At 40.4% G+C, this 20,813-nt stretch overlaps 2 protein-coding genes across 8 annotated transcripts in view; both read right to left on the reverse strand.

Annotated features, from left to right (window-relative positions):
- The window catches only part of dtnbb (dystrobrevin, beta b), a 30,233-nt gene extending 24,250 nt beyond the window's left edge, over nt 1-5,983 (reverse strand). For 3 of the 5 annotated variants that reach the window (XM_061062885.1, XM_061062886.1, XM_061062884.1), the window contains exons 1-5: nt 5,771-5,982; nt 3,051-3,097; nt 1,203-1,270; nt 873-953; nt 523-736 (exon numbers count right to left, since the gene is read on the reverse strand). In XM_061062885.1, the coding sequence (XP_060918868.1) occupies nt 523-736; nt 873-953; nt 1,203-1,269 (362 nt within the window). In that variant the 5' untranslated portion in view covers nt 1,270; nt 3,051-3,097; nt 5,771-5,982. Of the gene's footprint in view, nt 1-522; nt 737-872; nt 954-1,202; nt 1,271-3,050; nt 3,098-5,770 lie in introns of all 5 variants that reach the window. The other 2 variants (XM_061062887.1, XM_061062888.1) reach the window with 2 other exon arrangements.
- Nucleotides 5,984-7,697: 1,714 nt separating this feature from the next.
- On the reverse strand, nt 7,698-20,682 carry asxl2 (ASXL transcriptional regulator 2). Of its 3 annotated transcripts, XM_061062280.1 has the most exons (12): nt 20,489-20,682; nt 19,326-19,408; nt 17,913-18,021; nt 17,648-17,789; nt 15,917-16,035; nt 14,743-14,863; nt 14,434-14,493; nt 13,511-13,671; nt 13,155-13,251; nt 12,908-13,013; nt 11,735-12,452; nt 7,698-11,442 (listed from the first exon to the last, which is right to left on the reverse strand). In XM_061062280.1, exons 1-12 carry the CDS (start codon nt 20,543-20,545, stop codon nt 9,658-9,660), a joined length of 3,558 nt encoding a protein of 1,185 aa, XP_060918263.1. In that variant the 5' UTR covers nt 20,546-20,682; the 3' UTR covers nt 7,698-9,657. The 3 variants fall into 3 exon arrangements, with proteins under 3 accessions (XP_060918263.1, XP_060918264.1, XP_060918265.1); XM_061062281.1 differs by lacking the exon at nt 19,326-19,408; XM_061062282.1 differs by lacking the exons at nt 17,648-17,789; nt 17,913-18,021; nt 19,326-19,408; nt 20,489-20,682 and adding an exon at nt 16,756-16,902.
- Nucleotides 20,683-20,813: the final 131 nt, after the last annotated feature.

The raw sequence follows: 20,813 nt of genomic DNA on the forward strand, positions 1-20,813 counted from the left end.
GAGATTATTGACCATATGTAGAGCAGCGGCTCTCAACTGGGTTGAAAATGTGTGCCTGTGCCTCATGTTTGTTTTGTTCTTTCACATTTGGTACCAACAAGGTTCAAAGGTTTTTCATTAACCACATTTAGTTGGTTGAAAAATATCAGAAACTTTGGTGTTTTTTTTTCATTAAAGAGTTGGTGGTGGGTTCTGAGAATAGACCAGTTGAGAACCGCTGATGTAGGGCACACAAAAAAAACAAACATTTCAGCCATCAAAACTATGATTAGTCTTTAATCTTTGCTTTTTGTTGTGGAAATCTGAAAGCATTCCACCTTTTGCGGCCAAAAAATATTACAAAAAAAAAACAACAACACGTAGACAAGTAGCTTGTCTGCTAATGAGCCTCTAATTCTTTGCTTTTTTTTTGATCTGGCGTCTGCAGCTATGCCACCGAAAAGACACAAGCAACCACAGTGATTCCAATAATAACCCTCAGAGTTCAGTGTTCCTCTTACACACTGAGCAACTGTTCCTTACCTGTCATAGGTGGCCACCATAAAGTTGAGCAGCAGCCCGATGGACTGGTCCACATTGATCTGATGTGTGGTGGGCAGCCGCTTGTTGAGCTGGTAGTAGATAGAAGACAGGATCGTCTCCAGGCGCGACACATTGATCTCAGCGTTGTGGTCCAATGTGTTCAGCCCGTTGTCACGAAACGCTTCGATCATGTTCCAGACATCCACCAGATGAACTGTGTGTGGGGGGGATAATAGACCAGAAGTGATCAATTAAGTCTGTGTCCATGTTGAAACAAATGTCACCATTGGTTACTCATCGTCACTGCAGTTGGAAGACAGAAAAATCTTTAGGGATCTGCATGCTCTTACGGTTGCATCTCTTCTGCACAAATCGGAGTTTGCAGGCAGTTCTGTAAGTCGACAGTCTGATTACATCGAAGTTTTGAGCTCCTGAAAATACAAACATAACAAAATCACATCTCTATTGAAGCTTTTCCTATATTTAAACTCTTTCCAACTACATCCAGGCTCACTTTAGCATTTTTAGAACGCTGTCTCTGTCTTTGTGTGGGAGTTATTATACTGTACGTGTTAGAGACCACATATCGCCTGTGCAACTTGGAGCCAGTCAGAGAATCACACGAGCCTCTGCTGACTATTAATAGTGAATAGATATTTCCCTCAGTCGACTCCACTCACTCATTTCCATGAAGAGCTGTCTCTTCTCCACCATGGCCTTGCCTCGTTTACTGCCTTCCTCGATCATCCTGCGGCATATGAGACAGCAGAGCATACAGTGCTTACCGTTCAGACAGCAGTATGTTGGTCAATGCAACACACAGCACTTTTCATTGTTAAAAGTCATGCAAATACACTGCAAATGAAGAGGATTTGTGTGAACACTAAATGTACATCCTAAATTAACATCTTCTAAATGTAGAGGATCTTGGTGCAGTATACGTTTCACCTGTTATGTGGTCAGCGCATGTGAGCAAGAACAGGGATTAGTCATCACACCAGCTATTGTATACATGTAAGTGGATATATTTGGCTTTCTAACAGATAATTAAACCAGTTTGAGGAAGAACATTAATATTGTGGATAAAAATCTGCCTATATTTGAAAAAAAAAACAGCTAGCCTATAAATACATTTCATCTAATTCACTCTTAAAAATACTGAACATAACAGACATGTGGGTGGTGTGTGAAGATGCTGAAAGGATAGTGAGATACACTTCAACTTAAATTTAGAAGAGTGACTGTTTATACTTATGTTGGCCAACAGATCAGAGCAATTGTTCATAGTAAGCAACTATGTAAGGTCTAGGATGCTACATGCACTGAAGGTCCACAGTAGAAACTAATGAAAGTAGATGTTCCAAAAATGTGACTTTTTCTAAGGAGTAGTTAAACATTTTAGGGAAAATGCTTGTTGGCTGTGTTGTCAACGCTAAAGCTGTTTAACACAGGCACTCCTGAAAAATTCTAGAACATTTCAGGACAGCTTTCCCCCCCTGAAATCTACCTGAGTTGCTCAAAGTGCTTTCACATTTGCGCAAAATTCCTGAAAACCTTCTAAGTGTTCTGGGTTGGGCTGCATGAGTAAACAGCCACATTTATTATTCAGATTTTATCAGGAGTTTCCCCTGCAGCACCCGAGTATTTTTTTCTGAAGATAGTCCGAGAGAGCTGATATGAGAACGCAGAAGCATACAGTATATTCAAGAGAATTAATCTTGAGCTAGTGGGAGGGGTGGTGATGTTTATTCCCTGGGATCATAGCACGACCATCTGCTTGCAACCTGTAAGATATGTGCGGGGTCCCTGGGGTCTCAAGAGGCAAGACGTGACGTGAAAGAGATACAGTGACAATCAGTCACACACGACTGTACAGATAAAGTGGTGTAAACATTAGAACCACTTTGCTTGCTTGTGGTGAATTTTCCAGAATTTTTCAGAAAATCTTCAGGAGTTTTGTAAATGTACGAAAAAAAAAAACATTAGATGGGAAGTATGGTTTTACTCAGGTTCCTAAATATGAGGCTGGGGTCCTCAGTTACCGGTAGTTAGCTTAGCTTAGCTTTGTTTGGTCTGTCATCCAGGTAATGGTAAATCAAAGGTTGATCCAAAGGCAACTGAACTTCTATTAAGATCAAGCTTCGGTTTACACTCTGAACTTTTGTTTCATTCTAGTCTTTGATAGGCCTCTCTTTGAAACAGTACAGTTTGCCTTATTTATTTATTCCCTCATTCTTCTGTTTCACAAAAAGTGTCATGTCAGTGACAAAAGTGGGCTTACACGAGGCGAAAGAGGTTAATTCTTCAGAGAAAGGGTCAGTTTCTATTTAAAATAGTTATCTCCAATCCCTCTTTAGGCTAAAATGACCCTGTGTACTTATAAAACATCAATATGAATGTGTAGTTTTATTTAATAAAGTAGTTCTTTGTTCCAGCCTTTAGGTGACAGACACTCTTTGTCTTTGACTACATAAGTTATGCCCTTTACTTTGCAGACTTGACTTTTAGCTGATTAGAAGTGTTTTTACCTGTCCCGGGCTGAATGTCAAACAAAGTGGAGTCCTGAACGTCGACCCTGTGAAGAGAAAAACACATTCAAAGAGTTAGTGAGGATGCCTTTCTACATGAGATAAGCTTTTCCTGGCCGGCAAAATGTAGTTGACTTTTAAATAAGTAATTAACACCACCCCCCCCCCCCCTCCTCCTCCTCCTCCTCCTCCTCCTCTCTCTTCCCTTCAAGGACTTCATTAACTCTCAATTTGTGCTTTTGTTTCCCCTCCCTCTTTTCATGTAGAGATATCGGTGAGCTGACTGGGGAAAACACTCCAGTGCCCGTGGTCTGTGCAAATGATAATTCTCCATGACATGGCACTCAGCAGTGACTGCATCCTGTGGGCTAATGACACCGACCGAGCTGCAGACGAACCGCTTAATGATGACGGACACGGAGCACGGCACAGCTGGCCAATGAGGGAGAAGCTCTGGGTGCAGTGGACAGCCTCGGCCCGAAGGACCCCGAAAAAAAACATTGAGAGGATCACATGCATGCTCACAAGGTGCGTTCACTGACAGTGCGTGGGCTGAGGGATCAGCTGACCAGCAGAGCGTGAGCAAAAATCAAAGGTCTGGGATGTTTATTCAGAGTGGATTTCTTTATCTTTTGTTCTTCTCTGCAGTAAGTTTAGCTTTAGAGACACTCGTCTTCATATGGATCTTTTGTTACGCTCTTGTTTATCTGCCTCGTGTTGACTGCTTTATATTGTTTATCAGAGGCATCACCATTGGTCTTAAAAAGAAACCAATGCACTGACAGTGTTCAATTCAAGCTGTATTTCAACTTCATTCAAAACAGTAGTTTTTATAATCAGGGTTAAAATAAGGGTCTGATTTCAGGTTTTTGTGTCAGGCCACTAAGTCATCACATAAGTCACTAGTACCTGACAGTTTGAGCATGAAAAACGTTACAAATCTTAAATCCCTGACTTTTCTTTAATGAAGAGCTTCTTTTTTTAAATGATATACATAAATATTAGACATGAAAGAAACCTATTTACCGTGGTGGTAGGTGACCTGAGATTATTTCTGCAACAGCTAACATTTACCGTGCTTTTGGCAGCTGAAGGAACTACCGTCTTTACTGACAATTGTCATCAAATTACATCATCTTTATGTCAAGTACATTTCATACAAGTCAATCACTGGAGCTGCACTGCCAGACGTTAAACACAGAGCTGATCGGCAACTATTTATAAAATCCTTTTGGACGTTTTTTAAAGCATCATTTTCCAAACAGTCAGTGGCTTCAGTGTCTCAAATGTGAGAATTGTGTTCTTTACTAGTCCGCTTAATCTTTCTGTTTTTGACTGTTGATCAACTAAGCAAAACATTTGATAACATCAAACATTATCTACATTATTAGTAGATAATAAAAATATAGGTTTTAAAAATGTCTAAAGAAAGACTAACACTTTAAATCACTGGAAAACTGAGTATGAGTTGCTTGCTTGCTTGTAAAATGTCTAAAATCATTGTAAATGATCAAATTCGCATAACGTTGTCATTGTTTGTTGAGCGACTTATTGATTCATTGACCAACTGTTTCGGCTGATTTCACCACCACCAGATATGACAGCAACTAAATGATACAACTCTCTGTAGCGCAGGGGGTCATAATGAAGGTAACCCAGTCAGGACAGTGGGAGATGACAATTGAACAGGCTCATTACATATCAAATTGTCTCCTAAATGGAGCCACACACACACACACTGTATTTGTACATATTTGAAGTGATGAGTATCAGAGAAGCTCTGCTGTACTTTGGTGTAGAGAATATTTGCAGTGGGAGACCCAACAGACTCATGTCAGCAAAACACCACAATGGTTCATTGTAAATATTCAGCCTATGAAGTAACTGCAGAAATTCATGAGTAGGCAACTCAGGCCTTGCTTTGTCGAGCAGTGTTCAGAGAAAAGGAAGCAGTGCATGGCAGGAAATGACAGCTGGATACATGAGTTGACTATTTAATATAAAGACCCAGATACAAGCTCTTCATAGACTGTGAGTGTATACAGTCCAGAAACAGTGTGAGTAAGGTCTGAATTCATTGGGTTATCAGTCAAATGCATTCGCTAATTTACACATAAATAATTAAATCTCAGAGTAATTTCGATATCATCCCCTTTCCATACAGCAAGACCGTGTATTATTCATAACAGGCCCGTAGAGGTTCATGCAACCGTAACCGCACCTTCAGCTGGGAGGTAATGACAACATCCTTTGACGCGAGTCAACATTAGGACTGTGTTACTGCAGTGCCTCCCTTCCGCTGATATCATTCACTTCTCGGTTTCTCCAAGCCTCATTTCTCACACCGAGCCATCCTGCAATACTTAAATATTCACTCCTGAAGCGACAGCAGCGCACAAAGACAGCCATATTGCTATTTAACTGCATATTTACTTTGTTTCCGCAATGGGAATGCTGTGTCGTGATGCCCATAAAATTTGGGGAAAGAAACAAAGGCAATCCTGCATCTTTATTTCACACTGCTTTCTCATGAGCCGAAGAAGAGGGAGAGCAGAGAACTGGCCTCTAACGGAGGAAAATCACGCAGGTTGCGTTTACAGCATCACCATCATCATCATCATCATCGCAACAGCAGCAGCAGCAGCATCAGATGAGGAGGATAAGTGGTCCAGGGCGACTAAGGAGGATATTTCCTCCGTGATTCAAAGCCTCACTCTCACCTTTGATGAATCCAAGCGCGTGTCCGCCGACGTTACAGCTGTCCAAGCGATGAGGAAGAGCTCCGATGATCCATCATTATATTTCAGCCTCCTCTCCCGTTTCATCCGACTTCAATCTGGGGAACTGCGGTTGTAGCGGCACACAGTAACGTACGAGCGCCCCGCTCCGCGCGGCATCATCAGCGACCCGACGGCAGAGGACAGCAGAGCAGAGCGCGAGCAGGCACAGAGATGCCATGCGCGAACACCTACTATACTTTACGCTTGTGCGCACGCACGCTGGTTAAAGGCGCACTACTACTATTACTGCTCTCTGAATTATGAGTCTCATAAAAGTGTGTTGATGGAACAGGAAAATAGAGAAAATGTATTTTAAAGTGCCAACCTCAAATTTGGATGAATCCTTTCATAAATTTGGATCAATGAATCAATGGAGGCAAATAAAAATGAGAATGAATGAATTCAAAGCAGCAGAGCCAGAGATAACCTGACTTTGGGAGCTCTAAAACCGCTGTCTCCTACATTTCCCAAAATGCATCACAGTTACATCTGTGTGGGACAGTTACCTCATTCTTAATTTACTATTATTCTTTGAGAGAAATTATGTTATATAATATATTATTATTATTATTATTATTATTATTATTATTATTATAATATGATATAGACATGCAAAAACACTGTCTTTATCACTAGTACTGGATATTCTTTAAGGCATACTTTTTTTTCTCACTGATAAATCAACCTTTAGATTTTCATACTGATCCAACAAGCCATAGAAGAGCTTGTACCCTTCGACAGCCACTGAACAAAACGGCCTGATAGCAACAACCAATCAGAGCTAATAAATGTGTGACACAGTGGCAGGGTGTGAAGCTAGGTATCTTGTTCTAGCATCAAATTCATTTGGCATGATATGATTCAGCAGCCAACATTAGTATTTAAAGTGAACTTCTGTCAATATTATATGATACAGGATTCAAAATGTCCCACATCATTGGGAGCCATCTTTTTATATTAAACCTGCTCTGTATAGGTAAGGTTTGGCCCGACCAAAAAACAGGTCAGATGGAAATCAGTGTGCACTGAAGAGGGACCAAAGCATGAGCTGACAGTCTGGTTCTCATGCTCCTATACACATCTTTCAAACCAACTCCTCAAGCTTGTGTAAGGCTTCTTGCTTTCGTGTTTTATTGCTCAATCCAAGATTGCTCAATTTTGGGAAGATCATCCCTGGCGAAAGTAGACGTTACATATTAGGACTGTTTTCACAGAGTTTCTAAGTGGTTATTACACTGTCGGTGTGAGAAAGGATACAGTGAAAATACACAATGTTTTTTCTTTTCATTATTTATTCATAATATTCTATAACTTTTGATAAAATACACTTTGTTTACAAGTGCTGATTACTATATTACATTCACCCGGAGTTTAAATGGAGATGAAATGATACAGACATATTAAACAAATTCACCTTGTGATGTTGGTGACATTTCAAAAATGATGGTGGTTACACATGACACTTGACCCCTTTATATAAACTGATCCTCTTAATGAACACACAGCAGGTAACTAGTGACAGTGGGGACTGCTGCATGTTTCAGTCATTATTAACAAAGATTTCAGCTGCCTTTAGAGGGTGATCAAATGTTTTTGTTAACTTTTTTTTGCAGTGCCACCCAGTCCCTACCTCTACATGTGTATATCTTCACATCACACTCAACCCAATGAGTCCTAAATATTCATGAGGGATAAAAATAAAAGTGTTTAACAGATTCAAACATTGGTATATCAGATTTAGTGAAACAACTATGCTAAATTTGTGAATCTAGCCCTACAATCTTAAAACCAATTCCACAAGACGTAACCCCCAATTTAATATCAAATACATTTAAAAATGGACTACTGGTATAATCCTTTGACCTAAAAATGGTGCTTTAAAAATGTCATCTTTTAAGGTAATGATACAAATGTAGACAGCTAAAAAGAAAATGCATAATAGACAACATCTCTATGAGAAATACACAGACCAATGGATTTAATGAAAAACCCTGGGCCATGCACATTATTGATACCTGGGCAGTTTTTAGTTTATAAAAAGTCAAGTTATTCTCTGCACGTTAGTCTTTCCAGTCTAAACAAAATGATAGGAAAAACGGACAGCCAATATATTATCATTGTAAATACATACCCTGTTGATTTTCAAAAACAATTAGCAAATAGATTTTTTTTTATATTAAAATATATTAACTAAAATATATTACTTTGATACACTAAAAAGTTCTGATTATTTTGATTTTCATTAAGGTGACTTTGGCATGTAACCTTTGAAGTCATTGCTATAAAACAGCCACTTTGCACCTTCAGGAGATTCCAAATAAAGTTTGTGTGTCTTAATTTGCAAACACCCAAAAACTTTGCAGCAGTAACTCTTCACACTGGCCTTCTCCATATTGATTTGTGGTCAAGTAAGTGTTCAGCATAATGCACAACAATGTGCTGATTTAACCCTACACATGCCACACATACATTGTTGTACATTAAACAAACATGATGCATTATTACTTAGTGCTTCAAAACACATTGACATTGACATTCGCTCTCTTGAGAGGCCATCTTAAAGTGAACTGTTACACCTGGAAGTAATTGGTGTCGTATTGTACCTCCAAATCATTTTTTAAAACTAAGCATGCCTTGCTCAGTCATCCCATGATAAAACATTTAGCGTTTCAGCATAACTTACTGCTCTCTATTTCCTTTCCACTGTCAAAATAATTATGTTATTAACAGCTGGATATGCTCAAACAAGGTGTGCTGCACAAATAAAAATACATTTCTACATCTCCGCATATACCGTAAATGAGCTAATATTTACAGAGAAAGAAACAAAATGTATCTCCATGTTCTCCATTGCCTTGAGTGTTTTTCTGTGTTTGCCACTGCTGATCCATTTGTACAGACACACACGTGTGAGAAAACACACCTCATGGGAGAATCTATCTACAAACTGGCTTTTTGGGGAGAAAATGCAGGTAAGCACAGTAAGAGGTGACTCTAGACCTGATTCTGTAACGGAAAAGATCTCATTTGCTAAAAAAAAAAGAAAACATATAGGCATTTTATATTATTGATTTTTCTTTTCCCCTACCTCTGAGTGTAAGTGCTGTACACAGTCACTACCATAGATCCAGGCTATGTTTTAAGTGCTTCACCCTGCAACTATAAGTCAAAAAATCATGTGATGTGCAATCTGAACAAATATCAGTATCATTCAAATTCATTTTATATTATCTTTCTAACATGTTCTCCCTAATTCTTATATCTGAGTGTGTTCATTAATAAATGTACATTTTTTATATAAAATAGTAACTGTAAGTTGCACTTCCCTGCCTTGCGTGCACAAATGTCAAATAGGAGGTACTCTACAACCGATGATTATCATTTACGCCCTTTTTTTTCCCTCTAACCATAACTGATTAGGTCCAATAATAAAAAGTGTCAGTCTAAAACACAACAGTCATTATGTTCTACAAAAATAGCAACATTCATTTTTCCCTCCTTTTTTAAAAACTACACGTATATATTTAAAAAAATATATCACACTAATCCTACCCGAGTGCAAACATTGCCAGAGTCGATATTTGTCACACATCTGACACTACTGATTTGATTGAAAACTGACATTTCTACCAAAAAGATTGCAACAAACAACTGTTCATAGATGTTGGTGAAACAAGACCTTCCAGTGTAAATCCGTCTTTCCAACAGGACCCTCATAGCTGTAGCATGGATCATTTTGCTCCACTACAGCATTGATTTTGTATTGATTCTGAGCGACCTGTTTCTGCTTTGTGCCTTGCTTCAATACGAATCAAACCCTGATGTCTTCAAATTCGTACAACCAAACATGACACACACAGTTTGGAGGGGCCAATGCAGTCATCATGGCAAAAGGCTCCACAGCCTTTGCACATGATCATTGCCTTCAGTCGGCAGTAGCATTTAGACTGCACATCGTCCATGTTGGAGCCCTCCATGAACGACTGCTCAGGGGAGGGCTCGCCCTGGTTGCCATGGTCTAAAGAGCGACCTGCAGGGATGGTGGTGACAGTCACTGAGAAAGACATGACACCACTGTCAGCCTCTGTTGAGGCCACAGAAGAGTCGGTGCCTGCAGTACTGTGGTTCAAAGTGTGAGGTACAGACATGCTGATAGTGCCACCGTAGCAAGATGCTGCCACGGGTTCCTGATTATCGTGCGTTCTCTGGGTTTGAAAGGCAGACTGCAGCTGGTGATTTGGGTCTAATGGGGTAATATATGGCTCGGAGTTTCCTTGATTACTATTGCAGAGTTCAAGATGCCTTCGGTGTGGCAGAAAGTAAGAGCTGGTGTCTTTGGCTGTTGCATTGGTGCTGTTGTTTTCTGCACCAGTTTCACTGTCCTCTAATCCAGGCTCAGTCTTTACATTGGAGCAATGCTGAAAACTCACAGCTTCGTCAAATTTGCTTATTGAGAATCCCTGCTGCTCTGTTTTGACCCCAGAAACAGGAGAGAAAACTTTCCTGGCCAGATCTACGTCTTTAGCCGCCTCTTCTCCTTCTGTGCTTTCCCTTTTTAAACCGGACACTGACGTGTTTGGGATGGCAGACTGCTGCAGTCTCCTGCTCTCTGATCCTCGCCCGTACGTGGACACGTTGAGCAGGTAATGTCCTGTCATTGCAGGCCTTGGCATTCTCTTACGACTGAGAAATCCTATGGAAATCCTGGACTGGTCCTGAGTCTCTTCTGCATGCAACAGCTGACGGGGTTTGTACTGATGTTGCTGAGACCCCATAACTCCATAAGCTTGGCCCTGCTGGACTTTCCTCTGCATCAGGGCCTGCAGGATCTGCTCCTGAGTGTCCTTATCAGGAAGTTCTCTGTGATGTCTTGTGTAGTCAGACAAAACTCCTGCTCTTCCTGCTGTATCTGAATGGTGGGACATTGGCTTGTCAGTCCTGTGCTCAGCAGAGTGTGAAGTCTTCCCCTTACTACCCAGGGGAACATTTGACATCTTTACGTCCACCTTGGATAGCGGTTTTGGGAGGATCTGCTCCAAAGGAACCTCTTTACCCTGCAGAAGCTGTGTAACCAGGGGGTTGTTGGCAGGGATGCAGGAGCTGGTCCTGCTTAACAGTCCAGCAGGTGAAGGGTTTTCGTGTCCCTTCAGAGTGTTCAGAGTGTGCACAGATGGAGGAGTGGGTAGTGTTGAGTGTGAAGTATTTTGATTGCCTGCACTGACAGAACCAGTAGATTGACCTTTGTTTTTATCGTCAGTTCTGCTTGAAAAACACGTTTGAGACAGACTTGGGCTGATCTGACCAAAAGAGTCCAATGGAGTGGTCTGACTGTTGCTGCTGCTGTCAGAAGCTGATAGCCTGGTTGGTGCCTGCGGGGATGTTGGGCTTGGGCTGGGTGATGGCTGCTCACCCCTGCCACCCCCTGGTCCTGGGCCAGGCACTGCCCCCTTTGATACCGCTGCAGCCGCCGCTCGCTGCGCACGAGCAAGCTGGGCTTTTGCTTTGATGTCAGCCAAAGTGCGAGCACCTGTGCGACCCGGGCTGCTGAGAGGAGTCCTGGGTGAGACTTGGCTGGGTGACACAGGAATGGGAAGTATTCGTGACACCGGGATCTGCAGGGTGGAAAAACCAGAGATTATATCAAATGCATGTGTACGTCAACAGAAATAACCCCCAAATAAATTAACCAAAATGTTCTCAACATGAAGGACACTTATCGGCCATTTACATATAAAACCCCTGTACATAATGAGCACTACAGAGAAATGCAGGAATCAGAGAAATATGTAACTTTTGTTAAATTAAAATAGTTTGTATCCAAGCGTAACCATGTCACAGCTGCGTTTCCAGGGAGGAGTTTTTGATTATCAAAGGACAGGCAGATCCAAGGAGAAAGTTGCATACCTTGAGTGGTGGAACCCTCTGGTTCGTTGCAGAAGTTGGCGTAGCAGGACTTGATATGGAAGAAGCCAGAGGGGAAACAGAAGATACTGAGGACAATGAGGAAACTGAGGACATTCGGGGCCTTTTCTCTGGTGTCACTTCACCCTCCATTTCACTGAGAGATTTCCTTTTCTGTGGCTCTGAGGGGCCACTGGGCTCAGAGATGATCTCTCCGCTCTCCTCAGCAGGCTTCACCACAGATGCCGGCTGATCCTCTTTTAACTCTGAACTAGCTTTTGGTGGACTGCTCTTTATCTCAGGTGACTGGGGGAGCTCTGCTCTCTCCTCCTTTACTTCCTTTTTGAGAACCTTTTCAGGCACAGTGACTACAGCTTCCCTCTCAGTCTGTCTCTCAGCTTCTTGTGTTGCCACGACAGGCTCAGGCTGTGGTGCTGTGTTTAACCTGCGCTCCTCAGCGTAGTGTGAGCGTCGTGTCTTCATGGGCTCGGTGGTGGAGACCGGCTCTTTCTGAGCAGGCTGTGTCTTCTGAAGCTCTTGTGTTGGCTTCACGTCTTTCACTGCTGTTACAGAAGCACCAGAATCAGTCTGTCGGCTGTCCTTGGTGCCCTTCGATTCCCCCGGTGCCTGAGCAGTAGTTCTTGTCTGATGGGACCTGGCAAATTCCTGATGCAGATCAGCCTTTGTCAGCTCTTTGGAATCTTCAAAGCTTAGCCCAGAACTATGCAGAGAGAGAAAAGGGAGATGGAAAGAAAAAGCAGTCGGCAAAATAAATCTATAATTCTTTGACCAAGAGATTTATAAAACATTTAGCTTTTTTAGTAACTGTTACATACGAAGTTGTGTTGGAATATGTGGATGGTGTTTACAGAAGGGCATACATTACAAATTTAAAATCTTTGGATGCAGTATATCATTCCGTGTTGAGATGTTATATTAACAACAAAAAATATGAACATTACAGATGTTTAATATCAATACATTTCTTTAAAATACTTGGGTAAGTAAGCCTGATATTCTGCTGTTTCTACATGCTGTAGGCTGAGGGTTTTCTGCTGAAAGAAATGTCTTTTGCTGTTCAAGAAATATAAATCTAAAAGTTTTCAAACTTCCCTAAGGATCAGATTAGTGATCCAGGCAATACTCAAAAACTTCAGCGCACAAAGGAGGACCTACTTTTCACCATAATAGTTTTCAAAGAAGGCCTCCTTCCACAGCTCAACTTTCTTTTCCTTCTCAATTTCTTGCCGCATTCGTAGCTGCAACTCAGGAGTAAATTCCCCTGTAAGAAGAAGTTACATAACAAGAAAAGAAAAAAAGAAAGGTTACATTATACTTCTCTCTTTCTATGAACACCTAACCTTGGTGACATAATTATAACGCTCAATGTTAAATGCTGTTATTATGTAATGAGAACACTGACCCTCAGCCAGCCTCTCTTTCCAGGACTGTGCTGCTGATGTGAAGAATTCATTGTTTAAGGCAGAACTGGTGACCTTCAGAAGGCCGTCCATGCAGGCCTGAAGAGAGGAGGGGCAAGGTTTTGACTTACATCATCACTGAAACCATCAATGCATCAGTACATTAACTTTTGCTTCCCATGTTATCTGCAGTTTGAATCAGGGAACACAAATAAATGCTGTACAGAATTTTACTGCAGTAAAATATGTTTAAAATGATTCAAAAGCTCTTAATTTACATATCTGAAAACATCAAACTAATACAAAGAGCTAGACAATACAACAGAAAAGTAAATAGGATGTATAATGTTCTAGCCACCTGCTGGTCAACTTCAGGCAGAAGTTTGAGCAGCCTCTGTTGGCAGTCTGGGGGCAGAACTGAAAATGTGTGCTTGTTGATGATCGCCCGCAGGTTGGTGTTAACCAAAATGGAGTCTGGTGTTTCCACATCTATTGTACACTTAGTACGTCTCAGATGCCCTGCAACACAAAACAGGAAACAGATGTAAGTGAGGACAGATCCAGCAATGTAGAAACATGTCGATCTTGCAACTGAAGTCTTGAGTAATTTACTCTCTGTTTTTGTTCCACTAGTGTTTCAATGACACAGCTGACTCTATCAAGGCCAAAGGAAGATAGCAAGTTAACTGTAGGTTTACCCCTCTATTAGATTATTTTTAACTTCCTCAATAGATAGGGTTGGAGTTGTTTCTACATTTTCTTCCTGTCAACAGATCCTACGAGAAGACCAAATCAAATGAAGTCTATGGATGATTAAGTTAAGTTAAATATTGTCTTTGAACAGCTGGGCACCGTAGCTTTATGAAAAGATGATTCACACTTCACTGTATCTGAGAAACAGTCAAATGTAGCTGAGATGCACTTGTAATGAATGTGAGAAGTGTCCTTTCTTATATTATACAATTACCGTATTAGAATTCCTAAAATACGTTGCTTGTAGGAAGTGTTTGGTTGGTTAAATTTCTTACAGTGAATTCCTGAGCCTTTACTTTCTGCAACTGCCTTAGGTAATGTGTCTTTGTAATTGTGTTCCCATCTTCTGTTTGGGATAAAATTTAGAACAATATGCAAACACTATAATAACATCTTGAGAGTCAATTCATTCATTGTTGGTTTTGGTCTTTTCAAGGGATTTGTTAAAAGTAAGACAAATTTAGAACACCACCTGACCTGTCCTTCAATATTTCCATTACTTTAAATTTAAATAGATCTCTGACTTACCTGCACTGAGGCGGCCCGACCTCTGTGTTACCTTCCTTGGGACAACAGGGTGACATAAGTCTGTTTGTGTAGAGTCAAAGAAGAAGAAGGAAAGGCTTTGAGAAACTGCAGAGTAGAGATCCAACTGTTTCCACACTAATTCTGCCAAACATATGGCAAATACAAACCTTTTATAACCGAACAATACCTTAAAACTTTGTGCAATATACAAAGAGATCAGTCAACACAATACCTCTTTGACTTCTTTATGAACATGTGCAGCTATTCATTCATTCTAGTGTAAAGGACAATATAATAGAAGCCACCTACCTGTCTTTGTAGTAATATTGTCAGCCATATCTTTGATTGTTTTCAGAAGCAGCCTGGGACTGGAGCTGGTTGGCATTCCTCCCTGTCTGCGCTGGTTTCTCTGTTGCTGCTGCTTCAAGGCCTGAAAATGAGCAAAAGAAAACAAGACTAGGAACAAATAGCCAGCAGCATGACTGAGTGTTAATGTGTGTTTTCGCTGCAAATACTCCCCCAGGGCCACTTGCCTGGTTAAATAACAGCTAAATAACAGAGCAGCAATGAAGCACAGTTTGCATAACACACGCATAAATCATCTGTGTGATGTGTTGTAAATCTGTCAATAGGTTTGATCACCTGACAAAAGCAACGTCTACAGGTAGAAGAAGAAATCAAAACAGTCCACTTTGTGTCATTCTTTTGTTTAAACTGATTCAAACTATACAGAAGGTAAATACAATAGAGGTCTCTTAAGCTCTAATATTTTAGCCAAATGGCCGTCTTATTGTGTTTCCTACACCCAATAAATGAATATAAATTGGTCTTACAGAGCTGAAAATTCCTCCCCAGCACAGATGGAGTGAATTACAATTTGTGCAATCAAATGAAATCTAATTAAATGGAACACACAAAAGGCACAAAGCAGCCAATAGGAAAAATGTGGAGCGGGTGGATTATGAGAACATTAATACTGTAGAACCAGCTATAGGCGATTTCCCATGACGCCTCCTTGTTTTAAAATAATCAGCACAAGCTGTTGAACAGACAGGGAATGGAGAGAAAATTGGTGCCTGCTGAAACACCATCAGGGGTTGTGTTTTTGTTTACTGCAACATGTCAGCAAAAAGGTAACCTAAATGTAGTGAAAACTGCATAGTCAGTATTCTGACATGGACGAGAGGTGTGCAAAAATCCATATATATCTAACTCATACACATTGTAAAAGATTGAGATCAGTATTGTCTTTTCTTAAGAGTCTTTCTTTAAAAACTTTACACTTGGTATATAAAAAAGAGAAAACCCAATGTTTTTTTTGTCTTGCAGAGTTTGATATAGTAGGTTCATGTGAGTTTGAAGGTGTGGCAGAAACTCATGTTACATCTGAGACAAAAGTGTTTGCACAAATAGTGAAAATAGTGTTTAGTCTACTAAGCAGCTGTAACTATTTCATGAACAATTATTCAGAACCCATCAGTACCTGTTTCAAAGCTTTCTTGCTGTGTTTCTGCGAGGGAGAGATGAGTTTGCTGGTGGGAACTGAAGGCGACGAGCATCGGGGCTGCGGAGAGGACGGCTGGGACTGCAGCTTAGCGGGAACTATGAGATACAAAAGCACGACACAGATGTTAGAAAAGACACTTCCTGAGGGCGGTGTACAGACTTTGTCACATCATGCTTTTGTTGAGAGGAAACTGAAACCAATACTGTGCATAAAGACCTGCAGATTGCATTACCAAGCTTAACTATCACTTTAAAAAAAGGCTGAGCAGCTTGACAGGAAGTTGACAACAGCCTCTCTTTTGTACATTTCTGACAAAATGTGCTTTCCAACACACCATGGCAGATTCCTTTTTTTCTGTTGTATTTCCACTTGTTTGCATATGAAGTTATTTGCAATGACTAGTTCAAAAATATAACAATATTTGGTCCTCCTGCAATGTTATTAACCAGAGTAGTTGATTCTAGCTTGTGCATAATGAGGAAGTGGCAACGGGTCGTACAGAGAAAATACAGTTTCCTGTTTTAACAGTCACTTAAATATTGAAGTGGCACAGGGAAAATACGAGAGTCAGTGAAAGCAAAGCCTCGGGAAAACAAAATAATTGGCACTTGAAGGAAAATATAATTCTCTGAAGTTGCTCTGCAATCAGACACAATCAGGTGCGTGACTCACTATAATGATTTCACCTCACTGACACACAAAAGAACAAACAAATGCTACGATGACGTGAACTACATGTGCAGCCTCGGTTTCTCTTCTGACGATTAATGAAGGACATAAGGGTCACAGCGTGTTTCTTTAAATATGAAACCCACCTGTTGCTATCATCGTGTTGTGATGCTCTGTGTATTCCAGGATTTATGTTGTGATGAGATGGTCTCATACAAGCCACTCTCTCTCAGTTTACCTCTCCTGCTGCTACTTCAGCTGGTTTCCTGTGTTTCTGCAATGGCTTTTTAAAAACGACTGAAAAGGGGCGTTAACCCTCACAGTCATTACAGAGCTTAGAATGGCATCAGTTAATATCAGCCAATGAATGGAGCTACATCTAGCTGTTGCTTAATTTTCTACCAAGAATAATGTCAATAGAGAACCAGGTATCGTTCTCTTCGCTCGATTCTACTGGAATGATTGGAGGACATCAGTGACAACTACACCACAAGAAATAAACTCATGCAAACAAGAGATAGAGACTACAGGTGGGATATTCCTGATTGGACCCAAAAAGCTTTTGGTGTTTTTTGTGAAAACCTCCTTAAATGAAGTATGTAATATCTGCTGCAAGGGTTTTCAATCCTAACACAAACACATATGTTTGGTGTTGTGAAGGAGAATGGGATACAAAAAAAAGATGTCTTTATTGCTGATGAGAATCTATTGAACTTAACTCAGGAAGAAATCAAGTTTATGAATGAGCTCATTATTTTTTTCATGTAACACTTTCTTTATATTTTGGGATTTAATTCTAATGAAGTAGCCACAAGAAATCTTGGCCAAAAAGAGAGGAACCAAATGACATTATGTTTAATTTGAACATCATTGGAATCTTAAATATTGTAAGCACGTTTTAACGTGTGTAACATAGTTCTATTCTTTTTGATGTGTTAATGAAAAATATTATGTTATACTTGTCAAGAAGTGACCGGAGGGATGCAGTGATGTCCAAACTGTTAAAAAAAAAAAAAAAAGATCCTTTGTTCACAGTACCTCTTCGCATCCACCTTCCTCTCCTGCCCTCTGTAGTGATGGCACTGCTGTTGTTTTCTGTGCTTTGGGAGTCGGAAAGATTGTCGCTGCTCTCGTCAGAGCCATCCTCAGACAGCTCCTTTGCGACATCAGCGATGTCCTTCTACAAGTAGAACAGAGAACTAAATCAGATTCAAGCAGACACTGAAAAACATTTTATGGGGTACACAATCACATTATTCAAAATCAATCATCAAATATTTGTTATTATCATAATTGAACAAGCCTTTAATGTGTAGACCCCCATTCTGCCAGGAATTTTGTAGAAAATTCCCTCCTCGCCACGAGAGTTGGTGTGTAGCATTGCATTTAGACATGCCAGCGGCGAGGTTCCACTGGATAATAAGAGAAAAAAAAAACAGATTACACATCTGTTACCGAATCAATCAGACAGCTGAGAGAAAGACGCAAGGAGGGTTAAAGCTGGTCGGAGATCTGGGAAGAAAATGACTTCATGCATCAAAGGGTAGTGTGTGAGTTCAGGTCAGATTCACATTATTCCAAGGAAATCTAAATAAAGTTTTATACAGAATCAGTTGCATAAAACGGGATCAAGACTAACCTAGTAATTGTAAGGATCTTATATTCTAAGATGAACATTTTCTTCAATAACTCTGTGTTGCATAAAAATGAGTGCCAGTAAAGTTGCAATAAAGCCTCAGCAGTGACACCAAAGAAGTGTCCGGAGGTGCAAAGTGAAGCAGAAAACTATTTTTGACAACTTACATTTGTGTTGATTTACAGCGTAACATGCAGCATAATACTTGTACTGCTGTTAGATTTTGGATGAGTTTTTTATTTAGGTCGAAGAAGCAAAAATAAAATATATATTGATCAAATATACTGAACGTTGGGGCACTGGTGGCGCAGTGGTTAGTGCGCGCGCCCCATGTATGGAGGCTGTCGTCTCAAGCGGGCGGCCCGGGTTCACATCCCACCTGTGGCTTCTTTCCCGCATGTCGTTCCCCACCCTCTCTCTCCCTGATTTCCGACTCTATCCGCTGTCCTATCTCTCCATTAAAGGCACAAAAGCCCAAAAATAAATCTTAAAAAAAAAAAATTATATATATACTGAACGTTTTCTATTCCTATTTACTAAATCTACATCCTCTAAATAATTCTTTGCATAAAGCCATGTGGATGATCATGTGTGAAGGATTTCCAAACAACAGCCATGTTTTGACTCTGTTGTAATATTATTGTGTTGTTGGTTTTCTACCAATATAGTAAATAGAATTGTCTTTTATGCAACAGGTGGCTTTAACAAGTCTAAGTGTGAAACTGTCCTAATGCAGCTGGACAAAGGACATGTTATTGTTAATAACATGCAAGAGTTAATTACCAAACAAAGGGGGGCATTGCAGTGTGTTTGTTAAAATAGAGGGGTGGGGGCTAGCTTTTTTTTTTTTTTTTTTTCTTACCTTCTGGATGAGAACAGTGACAATGAAACGAAAAAGAAATGAAATCATTATTAATTGAGTAAATTAACAGTTACTATGTGAACAAAAAAAAGGAAGGTATATCATGATGTGAGCAATCAATAAAGGGCGGGAGTGGTGGAGGGTGGTGTTCTCTCTTTACCTTGTGAAAATGTCTCTTTTTCTAAATGCCTTTACCATAGTTCAGGTAAAACATTTACCTTATTTCCTTAAGCTTCTCTCTTTGGATCACCTGCAAGATCTCTTTATGGCTCATAGGTGTATTAGGGTATTTCTCCAAAACCTACAATAACAAAGCATTATTATTATGGTTATGAAACATGATGTTGCCTCAAGACTACAGGCTGAGATTTAATTTACTGAAGCTTCAAAAGAAGCCTCCACAAAGCCACAATTCCCTAAACTGTGTCAGCACTCAATGTGATACTCAAAATAATCAAGACCACAAACCTCTAACAAGCATTGTGGCTTTTTTTTGGACTTTACTAGATGAGGTTTTCTTTATTATTAAGCTGATCTAATACGCACATGCTCTAACGATAACATTATCTAACAGTAAAACATTTCAACAAACATACCTCACAGTATAATAACATCACAAACACGTTTTTGGGAACAACACTTCCATGTTTATCTGTTTTGCAGGAGCAGGTTCAGCACGCCAGCAGTATGGGACTTTGCAGCTACTACTATTATTATTTACAACAGTGTATTATGACATTCATTCCTTTATGTGTATTAACAGCCTACTAACTCAGAGAAGCGTCAGTGGACAGCATGCGTCCAAACATCCAAAAACGGAGAGCTTTTATTGTGAAGTTGTTTGGGGTCTTATTTAGCATGCTGGAGAGCTAACCAGGCTCATTACTGCACTCTTGTTATCATGCAAAACGTTGACATGCAACACAATGACTTGTTGGTAAACCATATGAAGATACAGTGCAAATATACGCTTCATGTGTTTTCCCCCCTGCATCTGATACCAGACAAACTTGTTAACGAACTCAGTGGCGTTAGCAGCAGATAGCATGCTAAGCTGGCTACCGCGCAGCACTGACGAGATTACTTCACGGTTACTTTTATTCGCTTTTAAATCTTGCATGATATGTCACCCATGCTGTCTGGACACACATATGGGTTTTTTTTTGTTGGGGGGGGGAGATGGTTGAGTGCACGAAGCTGAGGTTGCTCTCGCTCGTCGTTAAGAGGAAAGCTAAAAGGGCTGCAGTCCTGTGCAGCCGTCAACACAAGGCCTCATTCAGCAGCAGGTCATGAACTCATAAACACACAGTTGTACAAAGTGGGAGCGTTCAAGGAAAAACAACCACAACAAACGGCACATAAAAAAAAACACACAGAATACCGTTTTAGCAGCTTCCGCCCACGTCCTCCCCTTCTTCTTCCTCTGTCTCTCCCTCATTGTTGTTGTCTTTTTTTTTTTTTTTTTTGCAGAGTAGTGTTGAACGTCTCTCGTTTCAGCTGAAATGTTGCTTTTAGTTACCGCGTAAGATCCACTCCGTCTGCCATGTTGGACTTACTGTAAAGTGTCACGTGACTCCGAGGGAAACGTGACGTCATCTTACTGTACATAGCTGTCATCCAGTCTTCCACAATATGTGTATAAAGCTGTCAACTATAATTATGTTCAGGATCTGCATAATCACAGCTCTAAGGGGGAAAAAAGGCAG

The sequence above is a fragment of the Labrus mixtus genome, chromosome 18, assembly GCF_963584025.1.
Source record: "Labrus mixtus chromosome 18, fLabMix1.1, whole genome shotgun sequence".
Taxonomy (NCBI): domain Eukaryota; kingdom Metazoa; phylum Chordata; class Actinopteri; order Labriformes; family Labridae; genus Labrus; species Labrus mixtus.